At 44.0% G+C, this 24,471-nt stretch overlaps 1 protein-coding gene across 2 annotated transcripts in view; it reads left to right on the forward strand.

Moving 5' to 3' along the window:
• LDLRAD3 (low density lipoprotein receptor class A domain containing 3) overlaps nt 1-24,471 on the forward strand; it is a 273,200-nt gene that overhangs the window by 123,390 nt on the left and 125,339 nt on the right. The window contains exons 3-4 of one of the 2 annotated variants that reach the window (XM_055423847.2): nt 632-757; nt 22,562-22,693. In XM_055423847.2, the coding sequence (XP_055279822.2) occupies nt 632-757; nt 22,562-22,693 (258 nt within the window). Of the gene's footprint in view, nt 1-631; nt 758-22,558; nt 22,694-24,471 lie in introns of both variants that reach the window. The other variant, XM_055423846.2, reaches the window with a different exon arrangement.

The following is a 24,471-nucleotide window of genomic DNA, read 5'->3' on the forward strand; positions in this document are numbered from 1 at the left end:
GCATGAACAGTGAGCCACCCTCAGGAGAAAATGATGCGAACCTTCCCGAAATGCAAGTTCCCAGATGCCAGCCAAGCGAGGGCCGACTTTGCAAGCAAGCCTTTCTCAGGGTGACAGCCTCGGGCCTCTTAGGCTAATAACTCTTTTCTGCTCACCAGTCTATAGGGTGGTTGCTGGGCGGATTAAATGAGATGATGTAAAGCGCCGGGCACACTGGCTGGTTAGTAAACACTCGGCAGATGTAGACGATTACTTTGAGAGTTCAGGGTATGAATTCTGAGTGGTTCTTTAGCACCTTAGAGCAAGCTCCATCCATCATCCATCTTCTCACCATTCATTCCTTTGTTCAGCACATTTTGATTGCACCTCACTGGCTCAGGGGCTGTGTCTGGGCTCCTTGGGACTTTGGTAGCAGTGGATGGGTCACCCCCTTCCTGAAGGATGATGCATGGGGGTTTCCATTCTGGCCGGGGTTTTGGAAGCGGGTGCTGGTGGTAAGAAACTCTGGGGATTTCAAGGTAGATGTGAAAGGGCCCTGTTGCACCCTCCAAGTTGGCAGCTCGGGTACGCGGTGCTCAGGAAACGTATCCTCCTGACGTCTTGCTTGTTTATCTTGTTTGTCCTCCTGCAGCCAAGGCTAAGTCGAAATGCGGCCCGACCTTCTTCCCATGCGCCAGCGGTGTCCACTGCATCATCGGCCGCTTCCGGTGTAACGGGTTTGAGGACTGTCCAGACGGCAGTGACGAAGAGAACTGCAGTAAGTGCTGGGGACCCTCCATCCTGGCCGCTCCCATCTTTGGGCTGCTTACCCCACAGGCTGTTGTTACCTGGAATCAACTCGTTACCACTTCTTCCTTGTGTGTATGTACAGAGGCCCAGCTACCATTTATCAGGGTCTCTGCTGTGTGCACTGGGCCTGGACTATAGCTTATTTTCAGTTCTGACGATTGCTCTGAGAACGTGGGTGTGTGATCTCCATCCACAGATAAGAATGTGAAGCACAGTGGGGTCAGTGGATTCATCCAGAGTCACACAGCTTATCAGGAGCAGAGCCAGTTCTAGGCCCATTCAGACCCTCATCTGATTGACTCTGCCACTCATCACCCCAGGTTTAGGTGCTTGCTTTCCTTCTCACTTTGAATTCTTAAAAAAAAATATGTGTATATATTAATAATAAACATACTGTAAGAATCTCTTAAGAGTTGTTAAGTCGTGTCCGACTCTTGTGACCCCATGGACTGTAGCCCGCCAGGCTCCTCTGTCCATGGGATTCTCCAGGCGAGAATACTGGAGTGGGTTGCCATTTCCTTCTCCACTGTAAGAATATGCTCCTGCAAGTTGCCATATGATCCAGCAGTCCCTCTCCTGGGCATATGTCTGGAGAATACTCTAATTTGAAAAGATACAGGCACCTCAGCATTCATAGCAGCATTATTTACAGTAGTCACAACATGGAAGCAGCTACATGTCCATCCACAGATGAATGGATAAAGAAGATGGGGTGTATCTACACAATGGAATATTACCCTGCAATAGAAGAGAATGAAATAACGTCGTTTGTAGCAAATACCGGTGGACTCATATGATCATATGAGTGATATCATATGAGAGATTATCATACTAAGTGAAATCAGTCAGAAAGAAAGACAAATGCCATACAGTATCAGTTATATGTGGCATCTGAAATATGACACAAATGAATTTTTTTACAAAACAGACTCACAGACAGAAAACAAACATGGTTCCCAAAGGGGAAAGAGGGTGGGGGAGGGATAAATTAGGAGTCTGGGATTAGCAGATACAAACTACACTATATAAAATAGATGAATAACAAGATCTTACTCTATAGCAAAGGGAACTATATTCAATATTTTTTAATAAACCATAATGAAAAAGAACATATGTGTGTGTATATATATGTATGAATCACGTTGCTGTACACCAGAACTAATACAGCATTGTTAAATCAACTAAACCTCAATTTAGAAAAAGAATATGCTCTTGGAAAAATATCCGAACAGTAGAAAGCTAAAGTTTTCCTTGACTTGTGACCACCCCGATTCTTTTTACCTGCTGTATAATATTCCACGGCGTCAGGAGACAGACAGACACACATACCTCCTCTGTTCTCTCTCCCCCACCTGCCTCTCGGCAGTCTTGATGTTTAAGCTCACCACACTACTCCTTGGTCTGCATACATGCAGTCCCTTTCTTGTCAGCATCTCTATGTCCAGATTCACGCTCAGAAGCTTCAGTGAGCGTCAAGTGTACCTTCCCCACCTTTCACAGAGCAGTTTGCTTTGTACTTGCTGCTGGTTCTTCTGGTCACTGCTCAGTTTATTCTCTTTCCTTTCCCCTGAAATATTTAGATAGTAGTTGGCTGTGGACGGGTTCACATGTTTCCTTTCTGCACTTAAATATTTTAATAACCATTTTTGCTTCCAATTATTGCAGAATATACTGGGTTCCCACATCCTGCTGCTCTCCGCCCAGGCACTCCTTCCCAATACAGTCTCATTTTGTCAGCTAAAAAAAAAATTGCAAAATATAGAAAAGTGTAAAGAGGAAAGCAAAGCTGCCTAGGAAAAAACCCTGTTAACATGTGGGCTATTTTGTGATAGTCACCCCCCACTCCATCTATGTTTCTATCTTCTCTAATATGCTTAATTGAGATGTCCTCTTTATTGTGACCATTTTCTCATGTTATTGATTTTTTAAAAACAAAAGTTTTAACGGCTTTAGTGATTGTTTTGATAAACTAATTTTCTCTTACCCTGTTGCTTCTATTTTAAGTCCTCAAAGAGGAGAGTGACTGTCTCCTATGTTCTTTATGTCTTTCCAGGGAACAATCATTGCTGTACCCTCCCAAGAGGGACACAGAGTTTATGACTCTCCCGTGTGCCTTCTGTCACCTTATTTTGTCTTCTGAGTTTCAAGTGGCAGAGCTATGACAGAGCTGCTAGATTGTCGAATGGTAGTGAAGTGGCTGAAACCCACCTTAGCCAGGAGGGCGCATGTCATTAACAGGTTCAGGGGCCTGGCTGAGCAAAATGACTTTGGAGCTGGGGTCTGGCCTCAGATTTGTGTTCTGCCCTGGGGAAGCTTGAGTTAGGCATCTTACATAATCTGCTTGCACAGTGGCTTTTCTCTAAAATGGGGATACTGACAGCCTTTTTCCGGGTTTGTTGTGAGGATTAGATGAGATGGTATCTGAAAAGTGCTGAGTGTGGTGGCTAGCCAGAGTAATTGACTTTACAAATGCAAAGTGGCTTAAAGCAAAACTGAGTGATAAAGGGGAAGACCATGTCTATTAGAATTTTTGCCTTTGGTTTTGTATGGCTAAAGACATTGTTCTTTTATACACACATACCCCTGAGATACAGTGGGCTTGGTTCCAGACCACAACAATAAAGCAAATGTTGCAATAAAGTGAGTCACATGAATTTTTTGGTTTCCCAGTGCGTATAAAAGTTATGACTGCACTATGCTGTAGCCTCTTAAGTGTGCATTTGCATTCTGCCTGGGAAGAAAAAGCAATATACCTACCTCAATTTAAAAACACAGAACAAAAAATTTTAATAGTAACATCAAAGATCACCTCTCACTGATCACCAATAACAAAGGAAAAGTTTAAATTACCAAACTGTGACTCAGAAATGCAGAGTGAGCAAATGCTGTTGCAAAGATGGTGGCCACAGACTTGCTCGGTACAGGGTTACCACACATCTTCAGTTTGTTTTAAAAAAAATGCAATCTCTTCAAAGTGTAGTAAAGTGAAGCTCAATAAAACAAGGTGCGCCCATGTTTTACATAGTCCTTTTGTGAGTATCCGCCTGGTCTCAATTTCCTAGCGTCCACAGGAATCTTATCATCTGGGGGGGGTTCTTTTTATATATTGTCATGTATGCATACATTCTAGAGAGTAAGCCAATGGCAATAAAGCGGGCATGATGCATTATAGTATGTACATTCTAAATGATCACGCCATCCTGTGTACTCTCTGCCATAATTAAAGACCCTGTTCATTTAAATGTTTGGATATTGGTCTTTCATAGTCTAAATGAGTAAATTATATCCATTATCTGCCATTTGAGAAGAGTGGTTCTAGTTCACTACTTGAAAACTGGTAAATGAAAGAATCAAGCATTCATCCTCCCTTTTTGTACATGAATTGTGTTTCTGAGTAATTAAATAGCTGACTTAGGAAAGTTCTTTTTTTAATTGAAGAATGTCAGCTAATAGAAGAATGAGAGAATTAGAGTATGTCTGTTTTATAACCCTTAATGAAGAAATGGATCTTCAGTGGCTACTAAAACCATTAGATGAAAAATTGATAGGGAGTTTCATAATGGGTTGGATCCAGCAGAAAAGTTCTGAAAAGAAGGCAGTCAATCTTCTCACAGATGGCTCTGAATCAATATTGCACCACAGAGTGATAAGGAGGGCAGAAACCTTCCCACTGTATGGGTCTCTTTATACTATAGTTGGATAGATAGTACATCTGCATACTTAAAAAACCCCAAAAGACAATGTTCTGATTCTTGCTTCAACTTTTCCAATATATTTTAAAGGACTCCAGAGGAGCAGACTCGTCTGTTACAAATATCTGCCCAGATATTGACCATTTTGATTGCCCTTCCTTGATTCGGTTGTTCCAAGTTTTTTTCTCGTATCATTTTCCTTCTGTCTGAAGAACTTCCTTTAGCAATTCTTTTTAAGCAGTACTGCTGGCAACAAATGCTCTTAGTTTTCCTTCGTCTGCGAATGTCTTTATTTTACCTGCTTTCCTGAAGGATATTTTTTACTGCATAGAGAATTCTGGGGTGACAGTTCCTTCCTCTACAGCCCTTTTAAAATGTTGTGCCACTTCCTCTGGCTTCTCTCATTTCCCGTGAGAAAGTTGCGGTTATTTTAAATTGTTTTCCTCTGGAGAACAGACTGTTTTCCTCTAGCTGCTTTGATGAGTTTTTTGGTCTTTAGTTTTCAGCAGTTAGATGATAATGTATCTGGGTATGTGGATTTCTTTGAGTTTATCCTGTCAGGGCTCTCTCTGAATCTGTAGGATTTTTGTCTATTGCCATACTTAGTACATTTTAAGCTATTCTTTCTCTCTCTTTAATTGAATTGTAGATGATTTATAGCCCTCTTTCTTTTTTTTTTAAATGGGATTCTGCTAACAATTTTAGGTCCCTGACGTTCTGTTCACTTTTTAATCAATCATTTTTCTTTTCATTGTCCAGATTGGATAGGTTCTACTACTCTACTCTTCAGCTGAAGTTCATCAGGTTTATTTTTTTCTCTGTCATCCCCCATCTGCTTTAAAGCCCCTACAACAGGGTACTTTTTAAATTTTGGTTACTGTATTTTATTTCTCTTTTTTAATTGAAATGTAGTTTATTTATAATGTTATGTTAATACCTGCTGTATGGCAAAGTGATTCCGTTATACATATATATTAATACATTCTTTTTTACAGTATTTGTTTCCATCGTGATTTATCACAGGATACTGAATACAGTTCCCTGTGCTATATGAATGGGATGCTACTGTTTATCCATACACCGTATAATAGGTTACGTCTGCGAATCCCAACCTCCCACTCCATCCTTCCCCCAGCCCTTCCCCTTGGCAGCCACGAGTCTGTTCTCTATGTCTGTGAGTCTGTTTCTGTTTCTTGGATAGGTTCATTTGTGTCCTGTTTGAAATTCCACATGTAAGAGATACCTTGTGGTGTCTTTCTGATTTACTTCACTTAGTATGATCATTTCTGGGTCCATCCATGTTGCTGCAAATGGCATTATCCCATCTTTTTATGGCTGAGTAATGTTCCATTGTATATATGCACCGCATTCTCTGTACCCATTCCTCTGTCGATGGACATTTAGGTTGTTTCCATGTCCTGCCTGTTACAAATAGTGCCGCTATGAACATAGGGTGCATGTATATTTTTGAATTATAGTTTTGTCTGGATATGTGCCCAGGAGTGGGATTGATGGATCATATGGGAATTCTGGGCTTCCCTGGTGGCTTTGTGGTAAAGAATCTGTTCGCAGTGTGGGAGACCCAGGTTTGATCCCTGGGTCAGGAAGATCCCCTGGAGGAGAACCTGGCAAACCACTCCCAGTTCTTGCCTGGAGAATTCCGTGGATAGAGGAGCCTGGAGGGCTACAGTCTGTGGGGTCAGAAGGAGTTGGCCGTGACTGAAAGACAGCACACACGTGGTGATTCTGTTTTTAGTTTTCTGAGGAACCTCCACGGTGATTGTTGTTGTTGCTAAGTCGCTAAGCACACCAGGCTCCTCAGTCCTCCACTGTCTTCCGGAGCTTGCTCAAATTCATGTCTGCTGAGTCAGCGATGCCAGCTGACCACCTCATCCTCTGCCACCCTCTTCTCGTTTGGCCTTCAATCTTTCCCAGCACCAGAGTCTTTTCCAATGAGTCACTCTTTGCATCTGGTTGCCAAAGTATTGGAGCTTCAGCCTCAGTCCTTCCAATGAATATTCACGGTTGATTTCCTTTAGGATGGACTGGTTGGATCTCCTTGCAGTCCAAGGGACTCTCAAGAGTTTTCTCCAGTACCACAGTTTGAAATAGTGGCAGTACCAACTTCCATTTCATCAATGGTTACTGTATTTTTTCAGTTCTAAAATTTTCTTTTGGTTCTTCTTTATATCTCGTGTTTCTTTGCTGAGACTTTTTATTTTCCATTTGTTTTGAGAGTGTTCATGATTACTTGTTAGAGTATTTGTATAGTAGCTGCTTTAAGTCTGTGTCCCAAATTTCCAACATCTGCCTTATTTGGTGTTAGTGTCTGTTGATTATCTTTTCTCATGAGAGTTGAGATTTTCCTGTCTTTTCATGTGCCAAGTAAGAAACTGGATTATATTCTGGCTATTTTGATTATTATGTATGACACTTTGGGTTTAGTTTAAACCCCATGGAGAAGGCTTATGTTTTTGTTTTAGTGGACAAATGATCCTGTTGGGTCAGGCCACAAGTTCCTAGCAGCCCTCTGTGGGCTGTGGTTGCAGTTGTTCGCAGACTGTTTTTGCAGTGGCCGCTTGGACCTGTCCTGTGACTGCACCTTCCAGTGGTCAGTCTGGGAGCTGGGCAGCGGTCTGTGGGTTCTGGTGTCACAGTCTGGTGTGCTAATTAGGACAAGATCCATGCATGTGCAGCTTGGGAATCCACTCCGGAATTAAAAAACAGCTTAACGGAGTTGCTTTCCCAGGTTCTTTGCTGTGATCTCTCTGATATTTGCCCATTTCTTGGGAGTCTGAAAGGAGAAAAAGAAAGTAGACTTGGCACTAGTTCAGTGCTGGTTCAAATCTTGGTCTTCTTCCCCAAAATTGGTCTGCTCCAGTTTACTTTCAGAATCTAAAAGTCGCTGCTCCAAGTGTCCTGTCCAGGCTTTCTTTAGCTGCATTCAGGGGCAGAGCCAGGGTGCCATGTGGTTGCTGTGCCTGACTTGGATGTGGGAACTCCCACAAGTCAGTCTTAGCATTCAAGAAAAGAGACCACCAGACATTGGCCTTCTGCGATGACCCTAAAGGCACACCCAGCACCGCTATATGGCGTTTCTGTCCCCACACATCCTACCTGAATCTGATTGAGCCTTTAACTGGCTCAGTCAGTTCAGGCTGCTATAATAGAATACCTTACACTGAGTGGCATACGTGATAGAAACTTATTTCTCACGGATCTGGAAGTCCAGGCTCAGAGTGCCAGCATGGCTGGGTTGGTGGTGTGGACCCTCTTTCTGGCTGTAACGTCACATGGCTTTCTGTGCATGCACAGAGAGAAATGTTCCTCCTTATCTCGTAAGGGTGCTTATCCCATCATGAGAACATCACCCTCCTGACCTCATCTAACCCTCAGCACCTCCCAAAGACTCCACCTCCTAATTCCATCTATTTAGGGACTAGGGTTTCCACATATGAATTTAGGGAGAACACGAACATGCAATTCTTTCTCTTTATTTTTTTAAATTCTTTTCTTTATGGTCATGGGTACAGCCTGCGAGGTGCTAGCTCCCTGACCAGGGATTGAACCTGTGCCCCTGCACTGGAAACAAGAGTCTTAACTGCTGGCCACAGGGAAGTCCCCACACATGCAGTTCTTAACACTAACCACTAGTTTACAAAAATTCAGGGACAGGGGAACATGCACGTTAGTGGCCCCGTGGATAGACAGATCGCCAGTTCCGGAATGTGGGACATTCTCCATCACTCAGTTACATCCACAAATAAATTCTGAGAAAAAAATAATATAGGAAGGGGGAACCTACAGATTCAAAGAGACTAAGAGACAAACCAACCAAATGTAACATATGGATCTTGTTTCAACTCTGATTCAAATAAACCACTGTTTTAAAAAACTTGAGATAGTTGGGAAATCTTGAATTGTGGTTGTATATCTAGTGATGTTAAGGAGTTATTGATAATTTTTTAAGTTTGAGGGTGGCATTCTTACTTTTTAAAATACTCTTTATCTTTGATAAATATATCCCAGCGTATATAAAAGTAAAATTACATGGTGTCTAGAATATGTTTCAAGCCTTTCCTCTGGGAGGGGGTGGGGGAGGTAATAATGGGCAAGGTAGGACTGAAACAGAATTGTTAGCATATTGGTACTTTTTTAAAATTTTAATTTTGGGTTTATTGCTTAGACACTGGAAAATAAATTTTCTTCTTTCTTTTTTTAAATTGAAGTATAGTTGATTTACATTGTTGTGTTAATTACTGCTGTATAGCAGAAGTGATTCATTATACATGTATATACATTTTTTAAAATATTCTTTTTCCTTACGGTTTATTGTATAATATTGAATATAGTTCTCTCTGCTATACAGTAACACCTTCCTGCTTATTCATTCCATACATGAAAGTCCACATCTGCTAACCCCAATCTCCTGCTCCATCTCTCCTCCAACTTCCCGCCCTCCCCCCAACTCCGGCAACCATCAGTCTGATTTCTTTGTCCCTGATCGTGTTTCTGTTTCTTAGATAGGTTCATTCGTGTCATATTCTAGATTCCACATGTAAGAGCTATCAGATGACATTCATCTTTCTGCTTTTGACCTTCTTTCCCTTTGTATGATTATCTCTAGCTGCATCCATGTCGTTGCAGATGGCATTACTCCCTTCTTTTTCATGGCTGAGTAGTATTCCATTGTATGTGTCCACCACATCTATTTTATCCATTCACCTGTCAGTGGACATTTATGTTGTTTGCATGTCTTGACTGTTGTGAATAGTGCCTCTGTGAACATAGGGTGCATGTATCTTTTTGGATTACAGTTTTGTCTGGATGTCTGCCTAGGAGTGAGATTGCTGAGTCATATGGTAATTCTATTTTTAGTTTTCTGAGGAATTTCCTCAGCTTTCTGCAGTGACTGTACCAACTTACATTCCCACCAACAGTGTAGGGGGGTTCCCTTTTCTCCACACCCTCTCCAGCATCTGTTATTTGTAGACTTTTTATTGATGTTCATTCTGACTAGTGTGAGGTGGTGCCTCATTGTAGTTTTGATTTGCATTTATCTTACTCCTTGAAAGGAAAGTTATGACCCACCTAGAGAGCATATTAAAAAGCAGAGACATTACTTTGCCAACAAAGGTCCGTCTAGTCAAGGCCATGGTTTTTCCCGTGGTCATGTATGGATGTGAGAGTTGGACTGTGAAGAAAGCTGATCGCCAAAGAATTGATGCTTTTGAACTGTGGTGTTGGAGAAGACTCTTGAGAGTCCCTTGGACTGCAAGGAGATCCAACCAGTCTCCTAAAGGAGATCAGTCCTGGGTGTTCATTGGAAGGACTGATGCTAAAGCTGAAGCTCCAATACTTTGGCCACCTCATGCGACGAGTTGACTCACTGGAAAAGACGCTGATGCTGGGAGGGATTGGGGGCGGGAGGAGAAGGGGACGACAGAGAATGAGATGGCTGGATGGCATCACGGACTCAATGGACATGAGTTTGAGTGAACTCTGGGAGTTGGTGATGGACAGGGAGGCCTGGCGTGCTGTGATTCATGGGGTCTCAAAGAGTCGGACACGACTGAGCGACTAAACTGAACTGAACTATCTAATAGTTAGTGATGTTGAGCATCTCTTCAGTGTCTTCTTTGGAGAAATGTTTATATATAGGCCTTCTGCCCATTTTTGGATCATACTGGTAATTATTAAAGCCAGGTGTTGGAAATACAGGGGTTCCCTATACACTCTCTGTTTTCATACGTAACTGGAATTTTCCAAAAATGGTAAAAAGAAATAAAGGATAAAGGAGTGGTTTTGTTGGGTGGTGTCTTAACTTCAGCAAATAATTGGACAGTCATATGTTTAAAGAATTTTATTACTATGATGTGTTTTTCCACCATTCACGTTCATTTGGCAGAAATAAGGATAAGCAAGGACTAGTATCCCTTCTAGAGGATCACAGTGCTGAGATTTTGCCCTTTCACTTCCTTCCTTTCTCCTTTTTACTGTGTTGGGCCTCTTCCTCCTGCCTTATTCTCAGACATCCTTGGCAGGAGGTGAAGCGCTGGACCGGCTGGCAGCACAGCTCTGCCTAGTCCCTTTTGGAGTTCAAGGACTCCTGCCAGGAACTGAGATGGCAGACCAGTCTGGATGACCACAGTGGAAAATTCACTCAAGCAGAATCTTCTGCTGCTGTTTTCAGCATAGCTGTGCTCAGAAAACCCACTGTGCTTCTTCCATTGCTGATGAATTCTTGACTGTCCCCCTAAACAGCTGAATCACCCAGCCAGTATATCTGTATTTTTTTATTCATGGAGCCCCTCAGTGCTTGTTTATTTCTGTAGCTTTATTCATGTCAACCCGGATGAGATTCCACATTTCCTCTTCGTCCCTCAGCAGATCCATGGGTAAAGCCTCAAGGAGCTGTGCCTGCATCAATCAGAGGGGCAGGAGGAGCAGAGGAAGAGAAGGGTACTTCCACTGCATGTTCCGAAGCTCCATCAGCAAGGTCCCCCTAAAGGTTCCTGTGTGACCCGCTTCCTTGGGGAGTTGTTGCTGGTCTGCCGAGGCTGGGCTTGTCTTTCCCTTGCCTGTAGGCACACCATCTTGGACCTTCTTCAAACAAATGCCACAGAATAAGACGCCTGCCCTGAACACCTCGTAAAGATAACTTCTCTCCTCCCCAGCCTCCCACTCTGTCTCCTTCCCCTGCTTTTCTCTTCTCCTCTGCACTTACCAGCACTTTTCATTTATTTTCTGCCATCGCTACTACACCATAATGGCTGTTGGGTGGTATTGTTGGTGGTTCACAGCTGTACTCCTAGTGCCAATTGTATGGTCTGGTTCGGTCTTCACACGTGGTAAATGCACGTGGAATAAATTACACTTCTCATGCTTTATCTTTGGTACCCACTGATGTGCCTGCCTCCCCGCTAGAGTGTAAGCTCTTTAAGAACAGACTGGGTTTTCTTTCATCCCCGGTGCCTGTTAGAGTGCTTAATTTACAGGAAATAGTGAGTAAATGTCTGTGGAATGAATGCATCAGGCAACTAATCAAACACAGGGTTAAGGAAAAAGACAGGATATATTCCTAACATGGCATGTCTTGATCCTCTTCTGCGGCTGCAGATACACACCCAGAGGGCACATGTAGGCTGCACGTTGTGGATTCACCCCAGTTTCTCCCTTTTTTCAGACTCATTGTTTTTCTGAGATTTCCGTGCCAGAAACCATGTGTGATGTTGCGAGGGATGTAGAAATGGCTTTGTTGAGATGATGCTCAAGCCAGGGAGACCAAAATCATCTTATCCAAGTAATTACAATATGGGTGGACAGCGGGGAGTGCTATGAGAATCACTGATCAGAGAAGAGGTTATTTCCCTCTAGGCTTCCCAGAGCGGGTTGTTGAGAGAGGTGGATCCAGGAGGATGGGCACCATTTAAAAGTTGGCAGTATAGTTCCATGAAGTCTTTTAGGCTGAAGGCCCAGGCAGAGGCAGGGAGATATGCAGACTTCAGGGAGGGCATAAGATGCCACTTGGCTGACAGTGACTAAGCACCTATGTATGTGGCTCATTTTTATATGCTTTACGTGTTTGATCTCATTTTAGGTTGGTAATACTGTGACTGCCTTTTGGTAGATAAGAAAATGAGACTCACAAAGATTAAATAACTTATCTGAAGCCACACAGTAAGTGGCAAAATTGTGACATCAACCCAGGTGGTTATAAATCCAGGGTCTGAACTCTTAACCACTGTACTAATGTGTATCTGCGGTAATAATTACTATTATAAGCATTTATTGAGCATCTGCTATGAGCCACATGTGACTCTCAGTTGTTTGGGTGTATTACCTCATTTGATTTTCACAAAATATTAAGACACAGGCACTATTCCTGTTTCTACTGTGCATGCATGCTAAGTCGCTTCAGTTGCATCTGACCCTTGGTGACCCCATGGACTGCAGCCCACCAGGCTACTCTGTCCATGGAGATTCTCCAGGCAAGAATACTGGAGTGGGTTGCCATTCCCTTCTCCAGGGCATCTTCCTGACTCAGGGATCGAACCCACGTCTCTTACATCTCCTGCATTGACAGGCAGGTTCTTTACCCACTGAGCCACCTGGGAAGTCCACATGATGAAACTGAGGCTGAAAGAAATTAAAGAATTTTCCTAATGTCATGTAGCTCGCGAGTGGTAGAGCTGAAATTTGAACCCAGGTGGATTTCATTCCCTCACTATTAATCATTACAGAAAAATGTATGCTTGGAATGGTATGCTGCTGCAGGTCATGAAAAGTTAACAGTCTGGTTAATAAGTTCTAGGGATGTGATGTACAGCATGATAAATATAATAACACTGCGGTACGTTATTATATATGAAAGCTGTTAAGGGAGTAAATCCTGGAAGTTCTCATCACAAGAAAAAAAATTTTTTTTTATTTCTTTAATTTTGTATTTATTTGAGATGATACATATTCACTAACCTTAGTGTGATCATCATCATTTCATGATGTATGTAAATCAAATCATTATGCTGTATGATTAAACTTATATAGTGCTGTACATCAGTCGTATCTCAGTAAAACTAGAAGGAAAAAAAGTTAACAATCTAAGATTGTATTTTATTCCCAGTGAGGAGCAGTTGATTCTGAGCTGAGTGCAGAGTGAGGAGAGGGAGAAGGTCAAGCATGGCTGGAGCCTGGGGAGCTGGGACATGGTGGTCCCTTTTTAAAAATTTTTATTTTTAATTGGAGGATAATTGCTTTACAGTGTTGTGTTGATTTCTGCCATACATCAGCGTGAGTCGGCCATAGGTATACACATGTCCTCTCCTTCTTGAACTTCCCTGCCACCTCCCACCCCATCCCACCCCTCTAGGTTGTCGCAGAGCACTGGGTTGAGCTCCTTGCATCACACAGCAAATTCCCACTGGCTGTCTGTTTTGCATATGGTAATGTACATGTTTCAGTGCTTTTCTCTCAATCCGTTCCACCCTTGGTGGTCCCTTTAAGACAAGTGGACCCAAGGAGCAAGGGAGCGGTTGGGGAGAGGTAGGGATGTCAGTGTTAGCCGTGCAGTTTGAGGGGAACGGGACAGTCAGGCGGAGGTGTCTAAAAATCGTCAGGAGAAAGAGGATTGTCCCTGGAGGGAAGATCTGGGGAGCCATCCACAGAAGGGTGGTGACCCCGAAGCGGTGAAATGGAAATTGGAGGGAGGCATGCTGGGGGTGGGACAGGAGGTAGCAGGCTCAGGGAGCCTCTGCAAGGAGGAGGAGACAAACAGCGATCAGCAATGACTTAGGGTCTGCCACTGCCACAGAGCTGCCTCTAGAGGGGCTCTGAAAATTCACATCCTCCAGGTCCTTGCGTGCTCGGTCGCTTGAGTTGCGTCCAGCTCTTTGCGACCCTATGGACTATAGTCCACCAGGCTCCTCTGACCATGGGATTCTCCAGGCAAGAATACTGGAGGGGGTTGCCATTTCCTCCTTCAGGGGATTTCCTCACCCAGGGATTGAACCCATGTCTCCCGCTTCTCCTTTATTGCTGGTTGATTCCAGGTCCTTAGAGGCTGGGGAAAAGGCAGATGGGATTGAGGAACCTTTGCCCCCTCCTGCTTGACCAGTGTGGCAGCCTTTCCCTTCCTGCAGACTCAAAAGAGGGCTCCCTCAGAATGCTGCTGCACGTGGCCCTGCTGTGTCTCGGGGGGCCAAGGGGCTGCTCTGAGAGGCAGCACGAACTTGCCTCTGGCTTCAGACAAGCCGCCTCTTCTTTGAAGGTCAGGGCTGCCAGCATCTTGCAGGCCACAAAGGAAGCAGTGCTTATTAATGGGTCGGATTATTGGCAGAGAGGCTTAGGGCCGGACATCCTCTGTCCTGGAACAGAGGAAGTCTCGGGGCAGCTCCGTTTCCCCCAGTTGCCTGGTTCCCAGGGAAACGGGGGCTGGGAAGACAAGCTCCCCACGGAGACGGTGAGGCTGGGATGCTTGGCAAGGAAGTGAGTGATCGCCACCACCTCCCTGGACTGCAGAACAGATGGGGGTGGGGGGGCTGGGGACGAGGAGGTTCTCATTGATGTGTTTTGTCAAGAACCCTTTGAGGTGGGAGAGGGGCTGACTTCACAGGCTTTAAATGGATTAAAAGCAATATTTCCTACATCCTGCTGGAGATAGATGGCTTCATTTCCTGTCTTGAAGCCACTCAGTTGCTTTTGGATGACTTATAGTGAGCCCTGGGTCTTTTCCTTCAGATGTGGTTGAAGTAATTGCCGCCAGTTTAATTAACCACTGAGTTTAACCTTAACTCACCCCTCCCTTCCTCTGGCAGGGAGAGACAACTTTTCTTTTCTGAGTCTTGTGGGCTGGGAAACAGATGCTTAGATCCCTGTGTTTGTTGTGGTAAGAAGAGCTGGGGACCTTTGGAGTCACGGTTGCGTTTTTGATGTTAACTCTGTAGACAGTTTTCTCCATCCCCATTGAAATAAATACTGGAAAGAGCGGTGTTCCTCTTGCTAGTTAAGTGAATAGAATAATACATTTTTTAGTGACCGGGAAACCTTAACAAGGACAAAGGAAACATACATGTGGAGTACATTAAATTTTGCTAGAAGACACAGACATAACATCCCAAAGTAGGAAGCGTTTCCTGGTTAGTTTATGGGCTGTCGAGCAGTTATGTTTCAGAGTTCTGGGTGAATGGTCCATCGCAGGAACCCCTGAGACTTGACCACTTTCACCCCCCACCCAGAGCCTATAGAGTTGGTCCACCGTACACACACCCTGAAATTTGCCATAAGCCTGGCAAATGCTGCAGAGGCCCTAGGAGAAACAGAGTGAAACCTGAGTTGTCTGGGGTCTTTGCAGAGATTTTACTCTGGGTAAGTGAGTCTTTGACGAGGTTCTCTCTCAGATGTGTGTATCTTGGCTTCATCAGGGACTCTCTCTGTTGAAAGCACAGGACCTTTCTTGGGAGCTCTATTTGGCGCTTGTGGTAAAGAACGTGCCTGCCAGTTCAGGAGACATAAGAGACGCGGGTTCAATCCCTGGGTGGGAAAGATCTCCTCGAGGAGGGCACTGCAACCCACTCCAGTATTCTTGCCTGGAGAATCCCATGGACAGAGGAGCCTAGCGGGCTACAGTCCATGGGGTCGCAAAGAGTCAGACACAACTGAAGTGACTTAGCACACACGTTGTTTAGACTGGGCTATAATACAGGGATGCCTTTGGCTCCATCTAGAACTTGTTGGTCTCTTTTGAAACTATCTTAGGCTCTTCTGCTTTTGGAATTCCTAACGTGGCTTTTTATAGCTTTGGGGGCCCCTCCCCTGGTTGTCAGCTTTTACTTCTTGCTGGCAGTTTGTCTACAGGTTGGCAGCAGCATCCTGTCTCCCTTCTGGATTGCTGTGTCCTTGGGAACTGAAACACAAACTTCGTTGGAATTTACATAAACGGAGAATCAATAGACCTGGGGGAGGGGATGGCTTGAGGGTCCTTCCTGAGGATGCTGCCAGCACTTGAAGGGCACCGACATCCTGAAGTGTGTTTTGATGGTTTGGAGGCCTTTTTCTGACTTGCTGCTGGGTTTAGGGAGTGTTCTTTTAGCATCCTTTGCCTCTCTTTCTTTGCCCTGCCTTGAAGGTAGGGACGTAGTGTTTTATGAGGAGCATATTCCTCTTTTAAAAAAGAGGAATTCCAGGTGTGGCTGTTGACCTGTATCTACCTGTGTCCTCTGAGCAAATGGGCTACAAGATTCTGAAGACAGGGATCTGTAGGCCAGAGCTAACTGTAGGGAAAGAGTAAAGGAAAGTGAGTGATTACGGAAACATATCTGCCAAATTAGACTCTTTAAAACTTTTAGTAGACTCTTTCAAACATACTGAAAAGAAAGAGAAGTTAAATGAACACCTGTGTTCCCAACACCCTATTTTAAAAATCATATTGACTATGTGTGCGTGTTAATCGTTCAGTCATGTCTGACTCTTTGTGGCCCCATGGACTGTAGCCCACTAGGCTCCTCTGTCTGTGGAATTCTCTAGGCAAGAATACCGGAGTCAGTAGCCTTTCCCTTCTCCAGGGGATCTTCCCAACCCAGGGATTGAACCCAGATCTCCTGCATTACAAGCAGACTTTTAACCATCTGAGCCACTGGGGGAGTCCCATGTATTACCTATAGTTATGCCTGTTGAGAAACCTGTATGCAGGTCAGGAAGCAACAATTGAACTGGACATAGAACAACAGACTGGTTCCAAATAGGAAAAAGAGTACGTCAAGGCTGTATATTGTCACCCTGCTTATTTAACTTATCTGCAGAATACATCATGGAGAATGCTGGGCTGGAAGAAGCACAAGCCGGAATCAAGATTGCTGGGAGAAATATCAATAACCTCAGATATGCAGATGACACCATCCTTATGGCAGAAAGTGAAGAGGAACTAAAGAGCCTCTTGATGAAAATGAAAGAGGAGTGAAAAAATTGGCTTAAAGCTCAACATTCAGAAAACTAAGATCATGCCATCTGGTCCCAACACTTCATGGGAAATAGATGGGGAAACAGTGCAAACAGTGTCAGACTTTATATTTTTTGGGCTCCAAAATCACTGCAGATGCTGATTGCAGCCATGAAATTAAAAGACGCTTACTCCTTGGAAGGAAAGTTGTGACCAATCTAGATAGCATATTGGGCTTCCCTGGTGGCTCAGAGGTTAAAGCATCTGCCTGCAATGCGGGAGACCTGGGTTTGATCCCTGGGTTGGGAAGATCCCCAGATAGCATATTAAAAAGCAGAGACATTATTTTGCCAACAAAGGTCCGTCTAGTCAAGGCCATGGTTTTTCCAGTGGTCATGTATGGATGTGAGAGTTGGACTGTGAAGAAAGCTGATCACCGAAGAATTGATGCTTTTGAACTGTGGTGTTGGAGAAGACTCTTGAGAGTCCCTTGGACTGCAAGGAGATCCAACCAGTCCATTCTAAAGGAGATCAGTCCTGGGTGTTCATTGGAAGGACTGATGCTAAAGCTGAAACTCCAATACTTTGGCCACCTCATGCGACAAGTTGACTCACTGGAAAAGACTCTGATGTTGGAAGGGATTGGGGGCAGGAGGAGATGGGGACGACAGAGGATGAGATGGCTGGATGGCATCACCAACTTGATGGACTTGAGTTTGAGTGAACACCGGGAGTTGGTGATGGACAGGGAGGCCTGGCGTGCTGTGATTCATGGGGTCGCAACGAGTCGGACACGACTGAGCGACTGAACTGAACTGATGACTATATTTGGAGAAGGGAATGGCAACCCACTCCAGTATACTTTCCTTGAGAATTCCATGGACAGAGGAGTCTGGCAGGTTGCAGTCCATGGGGTCACAAAGAGTCAGACATGACTGAGCAACCAACACACACGTGGCTATATTATTATAATTAATAGTACTATATTATAATATATTCTGATGTTGTAACTATATTAACTATAGTTAATAGTACCACGTTATATATTTGAAAATTACTCAGAGAGTAGATCCTTAAGGTTCTCATCACACAAAGGATTTTGTGACTATGTGTGGTGACAGGTGTTAACTAGACTTATTGCAATGTATACAAATATCAAGTCACTGCATTGTACACCCCAAACTAATACAGTGTTGTATGTCAGTTATTTCTCAATTAAAAAAACAGCCATATCCCTTATTTGCTTTAGGTTTTTAAAATAATAAAATCTGACCAAATATCATTGCCAGTCTTCAGTACACCCTTCTCTGATCCTGTCCTCCCCTTCTCCCCAGAGGCATCCCCTGACCTTACAATGCAAGTATGTATTTTCGTACCTTGAATAATAGATAGCATTCTTTTGCATAGGGAATTTCATCTGAGTGGTACAACCCTATGCATATTTTTCTATAACTTGCCAGTATCTTTTATAACTTCTTCCCCATGATTATATTTGTGAGATTGGTCCATCTTGATTCTGGTCCTTTCTTATTTTGTATTTTTTTTAGTTGAAGTATAGTTGATTTACAGTGTTGTGTTAATTTCTGCTATACCACAAAGTATATATATATTCTTTTTATCTTTTCTGTTATAGTTTATCCCAGGATATCGAATATAGATCCCTGTGCTGTACAATAGGACCTTGTTTATTGGTTCATTCTTGTTTCACTGCTGTTCGGCAGCTGTTGGCCCCAAATTGTCCTATCCCCTGTTCTGAAAGTTACTTAACTTTAAATGTTTTTATTACCCATAAATCAAGTTTTATTGGAACACAGCCCTGATCTTCATTTACAAATTTTCGGTGGCCTCTTTGTCCCACCATGGTAGAGTTGAGTAGTTAAGAAAGAGGCCAAGACCCAAAGGTTATTAAAGTCTAGAATATTTACTATCTGGTCCTGTACCGCAAAAGTTAGCCATCTCCTGCTGTAAAATTCTGTTATAACGATGTAGCCCATGGTGTTAATTCTCCTGTGGGTGAATATTTGGGTCATTGCTAATATTTTTCTTTTACAAACAGCATTTCAGCAAACATTTGTGTAGCTAGAAGTGAAATGACTGGGCCGTGGGCATATGCCTCTTAAGCATCACCTGGTATCACTAAATTGGTCTCCGAGGTGGACCTACAAATTTATACGCCCACGAGCCGTCTCTGAGACTTCCTCTCCCTGGCCAGCCTGACCAACAACCTGGAACTTTAAGACCTGAAGTTTGGCAAGTCCACTGCGGTTCAAGTGGTGCTTTCATTTCTGGCTGCTGTCAACATTTTTTCAAGTTGTTACTGAGCGTTTGCCATTGCTCTGATGGGAATTGCCTGGTCATGTCCTTTGCCCATTTTCCTATTAAGTTGTTTGTTTTTTTTCTTTTGAGTTGTGAGTTCTTTTATGTTCTGGGTTCTTTTATGTTCTGATCCTGGTTCTTTTGGTTGTATACATTGGGAATAAATATATGCATCCACTCTATGCACTGAGATGGGTTTTCAGTCCGGTGGATTCTTTATCAGTAGAGCTGAGTGTTAAGGTGCAGACAGTCTTCATGCATTTGGAGATACGTGTGCTCTGAGCAAGGCTTCCCAGGTGGCGCTAGTGGGAAAGAACCTCCCTGCCAGTGCAGGAGACATAAGAGATATGGGTTCAGTCCCTGGGTTGGGAAGATCCCCTGGAGGAGGACATGGCAACCCACTCCAGTATTCTTGTCTGGAGAATTCCGTGGACAGAGGAGCCTGGCAGGCTATAGTCCAGAGGGTCGCACAGAGTCAGGCATGACTGAAGCAACTTAGCACACGTGCACGTGGTCTGGATACACTCATACTTACACATATGCACTCATATATGTGGTCCATGTGTTAATCGTACAGCGTAAAGCGTGTTAAAGCACCCAATTAAATAGAGTTAAATTTTAATTAAGCTGTAAAAAGCCATAATTACAACAAAAATAAATGACTAAAGTAACTCTACAACCGCTGACATACTATAGTAAGACCCAAACTGGGGTTAGATACCCCACTATGCTTAGCCCTAAACACAAATAACTATATAACAAAGTTATTTGCCAGAGTACTACCAGCAACAGCTTAAAACTCAAAGGACTTGGCGGTGATTCATACCCTTCTAGAGGAGCCTGTTCTATAATCGATAAACCCCGATAAACCTCACCAGTCCTTGTGTATGCACATGCTCACATATGACTTCTTTTCCTTGGAAAAGTTTGTGAGGTTGAAAGGGTCTAAGGCTGAAGAAAAGTCAGTAGACGCCAGCAATGTCTTCAGGATTGGTTCACAGTAGCCCTCCTACTGGGGGTAGGGGGACTCAGGTAAGTTTGCAGCAGCCCCTTCTTGGAAGTCTTTCCATTCGAGGTGGGATTTTCCACTTTTCCGAGGCTGTCCATTAGAGTGAGCTGATTGTTGTTGATGCTTTGGCTGCATAGACATGACTCACAGGGTCCCAGGGAAGCCAGAGGCCACCATGGTGGGATGCTGAAGGGTTTGGAGGGCTGCCTTGGACAGAAACCAAATGTGACTTGTGGTTTTGGGTTTCGCCTTTCTGGTTTTGGCTGAAGTCAGACTTTGGTTTCAGCATAATCAAGTGGAACCATTCTCTGGCCCACAGCGATTTAAATAATTAAAACTTCCATTTCCAGGCCAGACTCCTATTGCTTGCCTTCACCCTGGTCCCTCATCTTCAAAACTGAGAGCGCTGGCTTCCCCATCCCTCTGCTTCCTCTGACCTTTCAGATTAAACTTTCTGAGTTGACAAGTTAAAAAATAAAAAAAAGTCCACAGCCCTTTGGGTTTGCAGGGCCTGTGAAGTTTGCAGTCTGCAGCTGTGACCACAGTGCCTCTTGACAGTCGCTGTGTGAAGCAGATGGGAAAGACAAATGACAGCTGCCATCTTGCCGGTGAGGACCAGAGATGCTGGCGCTGACTTGTTCCTAAGCCGGTAACCGTCTTCCGTGCTGGGTCTGTCATCCCTGCTCTGGTTCCATGTATAATGCAGATGCTGGCTCAGTTCATAACCCAAGATCCCAGGAGGGCCTCTCTTCACCATCACCAATGTCGCTCCTTCGGGGAGGACCACACTCCGGAGAACCAAGGCAGACATAACGTGGGGAGCACGTCCAGCATTTCCTGAGGCCCTATGTGCCAGACTCTGCGCTGCACATTTCCTCACATGCCATCTCATCCGAGCATTCACTGCTGCTCAAATGAAGGCTGTGAGCAGCAGGGCCGGCCTCATGGACCTGTGACCAGCACAGGATTCGTGCTTAGCTCCGAAGCGTGCCAGGCTTGGTTTTATGCCCAGCACTTATCTTTTTGAATTTTTAAATAATTTTTGAACAGATGACCTCACGTTGTCGGTTCGCAGTGGGCCCTCAAATTAGGGAGCCCGTACTGTACACGGAAAAAGGAATCAAGGCTCAGAGAGGTGAAATAAGTTGCCTTAGATCACACAGCTAATAAATGGCAGAGTTGGGGCTGGAGTAATTTCTCCTTTTGCTGCTTCATTTATTGAAAATAGAGCCTTGGAAAGAGCCTTGCTTGAATTGTGCTGCAGGGAGTGGTGAAGCAAGATAAACTGTGCAGTAGAAACAGTGATTTTCCATGGAGATTTGCTTCATTAAGGGGTTTTGTGTTGACTTCACACTGGCTGGTTGCCACCTTCTTCCTTGAGGGGAGAGGCCGTTTCTGTCATTTTTCTTTTTGAGGTTTCTGAAAGTGCCTGTATCTGGGGGCCACTCAGGCTGACCAAGTGAGTTAATGGTTTTTTTTATTGCAAAGTAGACCACTGCGCTCGCCTGGGTGAGCTGTAGAAACACAGGGACTTACCGGGAAGGTCCGTACTTAGGGAGTCAGTAGGATCCGCCATAGCCCTTGGTTCCGTGTGCCATTGCTCCATCAGTGGCGGAGGTTCACGGATCCCCAACCCAGCTTCTCCTTCCATCTTTGCTCTTCTCTGTGTCCTTATGTTACCGACCGTTCCATTCTTGACTCTCCTGGGAGATTCTGGTTTTGCTCTAGACCCCTCAGAGGGTAGGCTGCTGGCCCACCTCGAGGTTGACCAGTTGGGGCTGGGCATTGCCCTCTGGCCATGTTGGTATGTTTATAGGACACTAGCATGATGCCTTGGAAGAAGCTTCTTTTTTTTTTCAAATAATTTATTTTTTAATTTGTTTTATTTTTACCACCAAAACCATTTTGTATTGGGATATAGCCAACTAACAACGTTGTGATAGTTTGAGGTGAGCAGTGAAGGGAATCAGCCATATGTATGCATGTATCCATTCTCCCCCAAACCCCCGCTCCCATCCAGGGAGATGCATCTGGGGATGGACACATAACACTGGTCATGTACACACTGCTGTATTTTAAATGGATAACCAACAAAAACCTGTGGTATAGCAGAGGAAGGAGCTTTTAGAATGGGGCAGAGTAAGTCTTGCCCTATCCAAGTCATTGCTTGACCAGTCTCCCAGGACAGGCTTTGAGTCAGCCATCTGAGCTGAGTTCACTGCTTCCAGAGCAGGACATACCCATAGATGGAGAAGGTTCTGGGCATCCCAAGGGGACTGGCTAACCTCCCTGGTGATCTGCTCTGTTCTCCCTTCACAGCAGCAAACCCTCTGCTCTGCTCCACCGCCCGCTACCACTGCAAGAATGGCCTCTGCATTGACAAGAGCTTCATTTGTGATGGGCAGAATAACTGTCAAGACAACAGTGACGAGGAAAGCTGTGAGAGTTCTCAAGGTAGGAACCGCCCAGGTTCTTAAAAAAAAAGAATTACGACACCGTGCCACAGTAACACTGGAGAAGGCAACTCCCATCCCACCTCCACATACAACAGCTGCATTCATTTCTGCTCTTACCACGCAGCTCTCGCACACATGGTTTTAACCATAACCCACCTGCCATTTTGTGCTTCATATTTCTCAGGCATTAAACAGCAAATACACATTTTTCTGTTCACAACTGTAGTTTGCCCAGCGGCACTGCCTGCCGTGCCAGTGCTGTTTCCCATGGTTTTATCAGTAGCTGCGTTGCTGGGGGCCACCGAGGCGTTTCCATTGAGTTATTTCTTCAGGATAAATTCAGCGGAGGAAGACATCTGCGCCGTTCATGACTGCATCTCATCATATAGCTGTTGGGAGATTTTTTAAAATTTTCCACTGCTGCTAGGACTGTCTGTGTATGTCAGGTTTACAGTCATACCCCAAGAGTTCACGCTTGTCCTCTTTTCCCTGTTTTGGCTGATTTAGTAGTCATAGAATGATAGTTCCCCCAATGCTGTAGTTTGCATTTCTCTGATGATGAGCTAAGTTAACATTTTCTCCTGGGTGTTTGGTTACTACTTCGTTTCCTCTTGTGTGAATTGCCTATTCCTCTCAGAGCTGTTGAATGGAAACCAAGGGATGCATTTGGGGTTGGAAAGATGAGCTTTTTAGGGAACCCAGAAGGACACTGAGGGGGTCATATCCTCCCCTGTTAAAACTGACGGGTTCCTTTTCTTATTCATTGACTCTTCCAGTTAACAAATATTTATTTCTTCATTTCTTTATTTATTTCTTATTTTTGATTAGAAAAAAATGCAAAGATTTTAAAGGCATCCTAAAAAGTATATATTTCTAATGTTATAGGCTGGTATCATCCATATGCAATCATTACTTTTCTCACTTAGTATTAAGTTGTTGTGATCCACCCATATTATTTTGCTGGTAGAGATTATTTGTTTTGACTGTTATTCAGTATGCCACTCTTTGACTGTATCACTGATTACAGATTTAATAATACTACAAAAAAGAAAAACAAGATAAGGATGGATAACTGGTTAACTGATATGTTGGGAGGTAGGATGGTTGGGAGGTAGGATGAAGTTAGATGGAGGTTCCTTTCAAGGTCCTAGCTTTAATTTTGGTAGGTGTTTATTACATTGTTCAAAATGAGTGAATGAACAAATGGGCCATGCGTAGACCCCCGGTGAGAGTGGGCTGCACATTAAAGCTTATGATCAATCTATTCCATATGCCTGCGGTCCATAGATGAGAAAAGACAAAATCTGTATCTACTTGGACTTTGCCAAAATTTGTACAGAGAGCTGCTCTGGGAGGTGGGTCTCAGGCAAAGTTAGCCTCTGATTGTCCTGGCCTAGAAAAGTCCCCTCCTTATGTCCTCTCCTCACAAGCAGATCTCAAAGTTTAGTTCTCAGACCAGCAGGATCAGCATCACCTGGGAACTCTTTACGGCAAAGTTCAGGCTGTACCCAGACCCATCAAACAGACCCTAGGGGTGAGTTCAGCAGCAATCTGTGTTTTAATAGGCCCTCCAGGTAAATTGAATTCATGTGAAAATCTGTGAACCACTATAATCCATTAGCAATATGAATGGCCCTGTGCTCTGGGTATAATTCTAGTATTGAAGGGTATGTTTTTCTCTGTCAGGCAGCTTCTAAATGCAAACTGACTGCTAATTTTGCTGCTGAAAGGAACACCATTGTGTCCATGCTTGGGGAATACCTGACCCATCCTGGA

The sequence above is a fragment of the Moschus berezovskii genome, chromosome 14 (genome assembly GCF_049115385.1).
Source record: "Moschus berezovskii isolate FMDL1 chromosome 14, NW_MosBer_1.0, whole genome shotgun sequence".
Taxonomy (NCBI): domain Eukaryota; kingdom Metazoa; phylum Chordata; class Mammalia; order Artiodactyla; family Moschidae; genus Moschus; species Moschus berezovskii.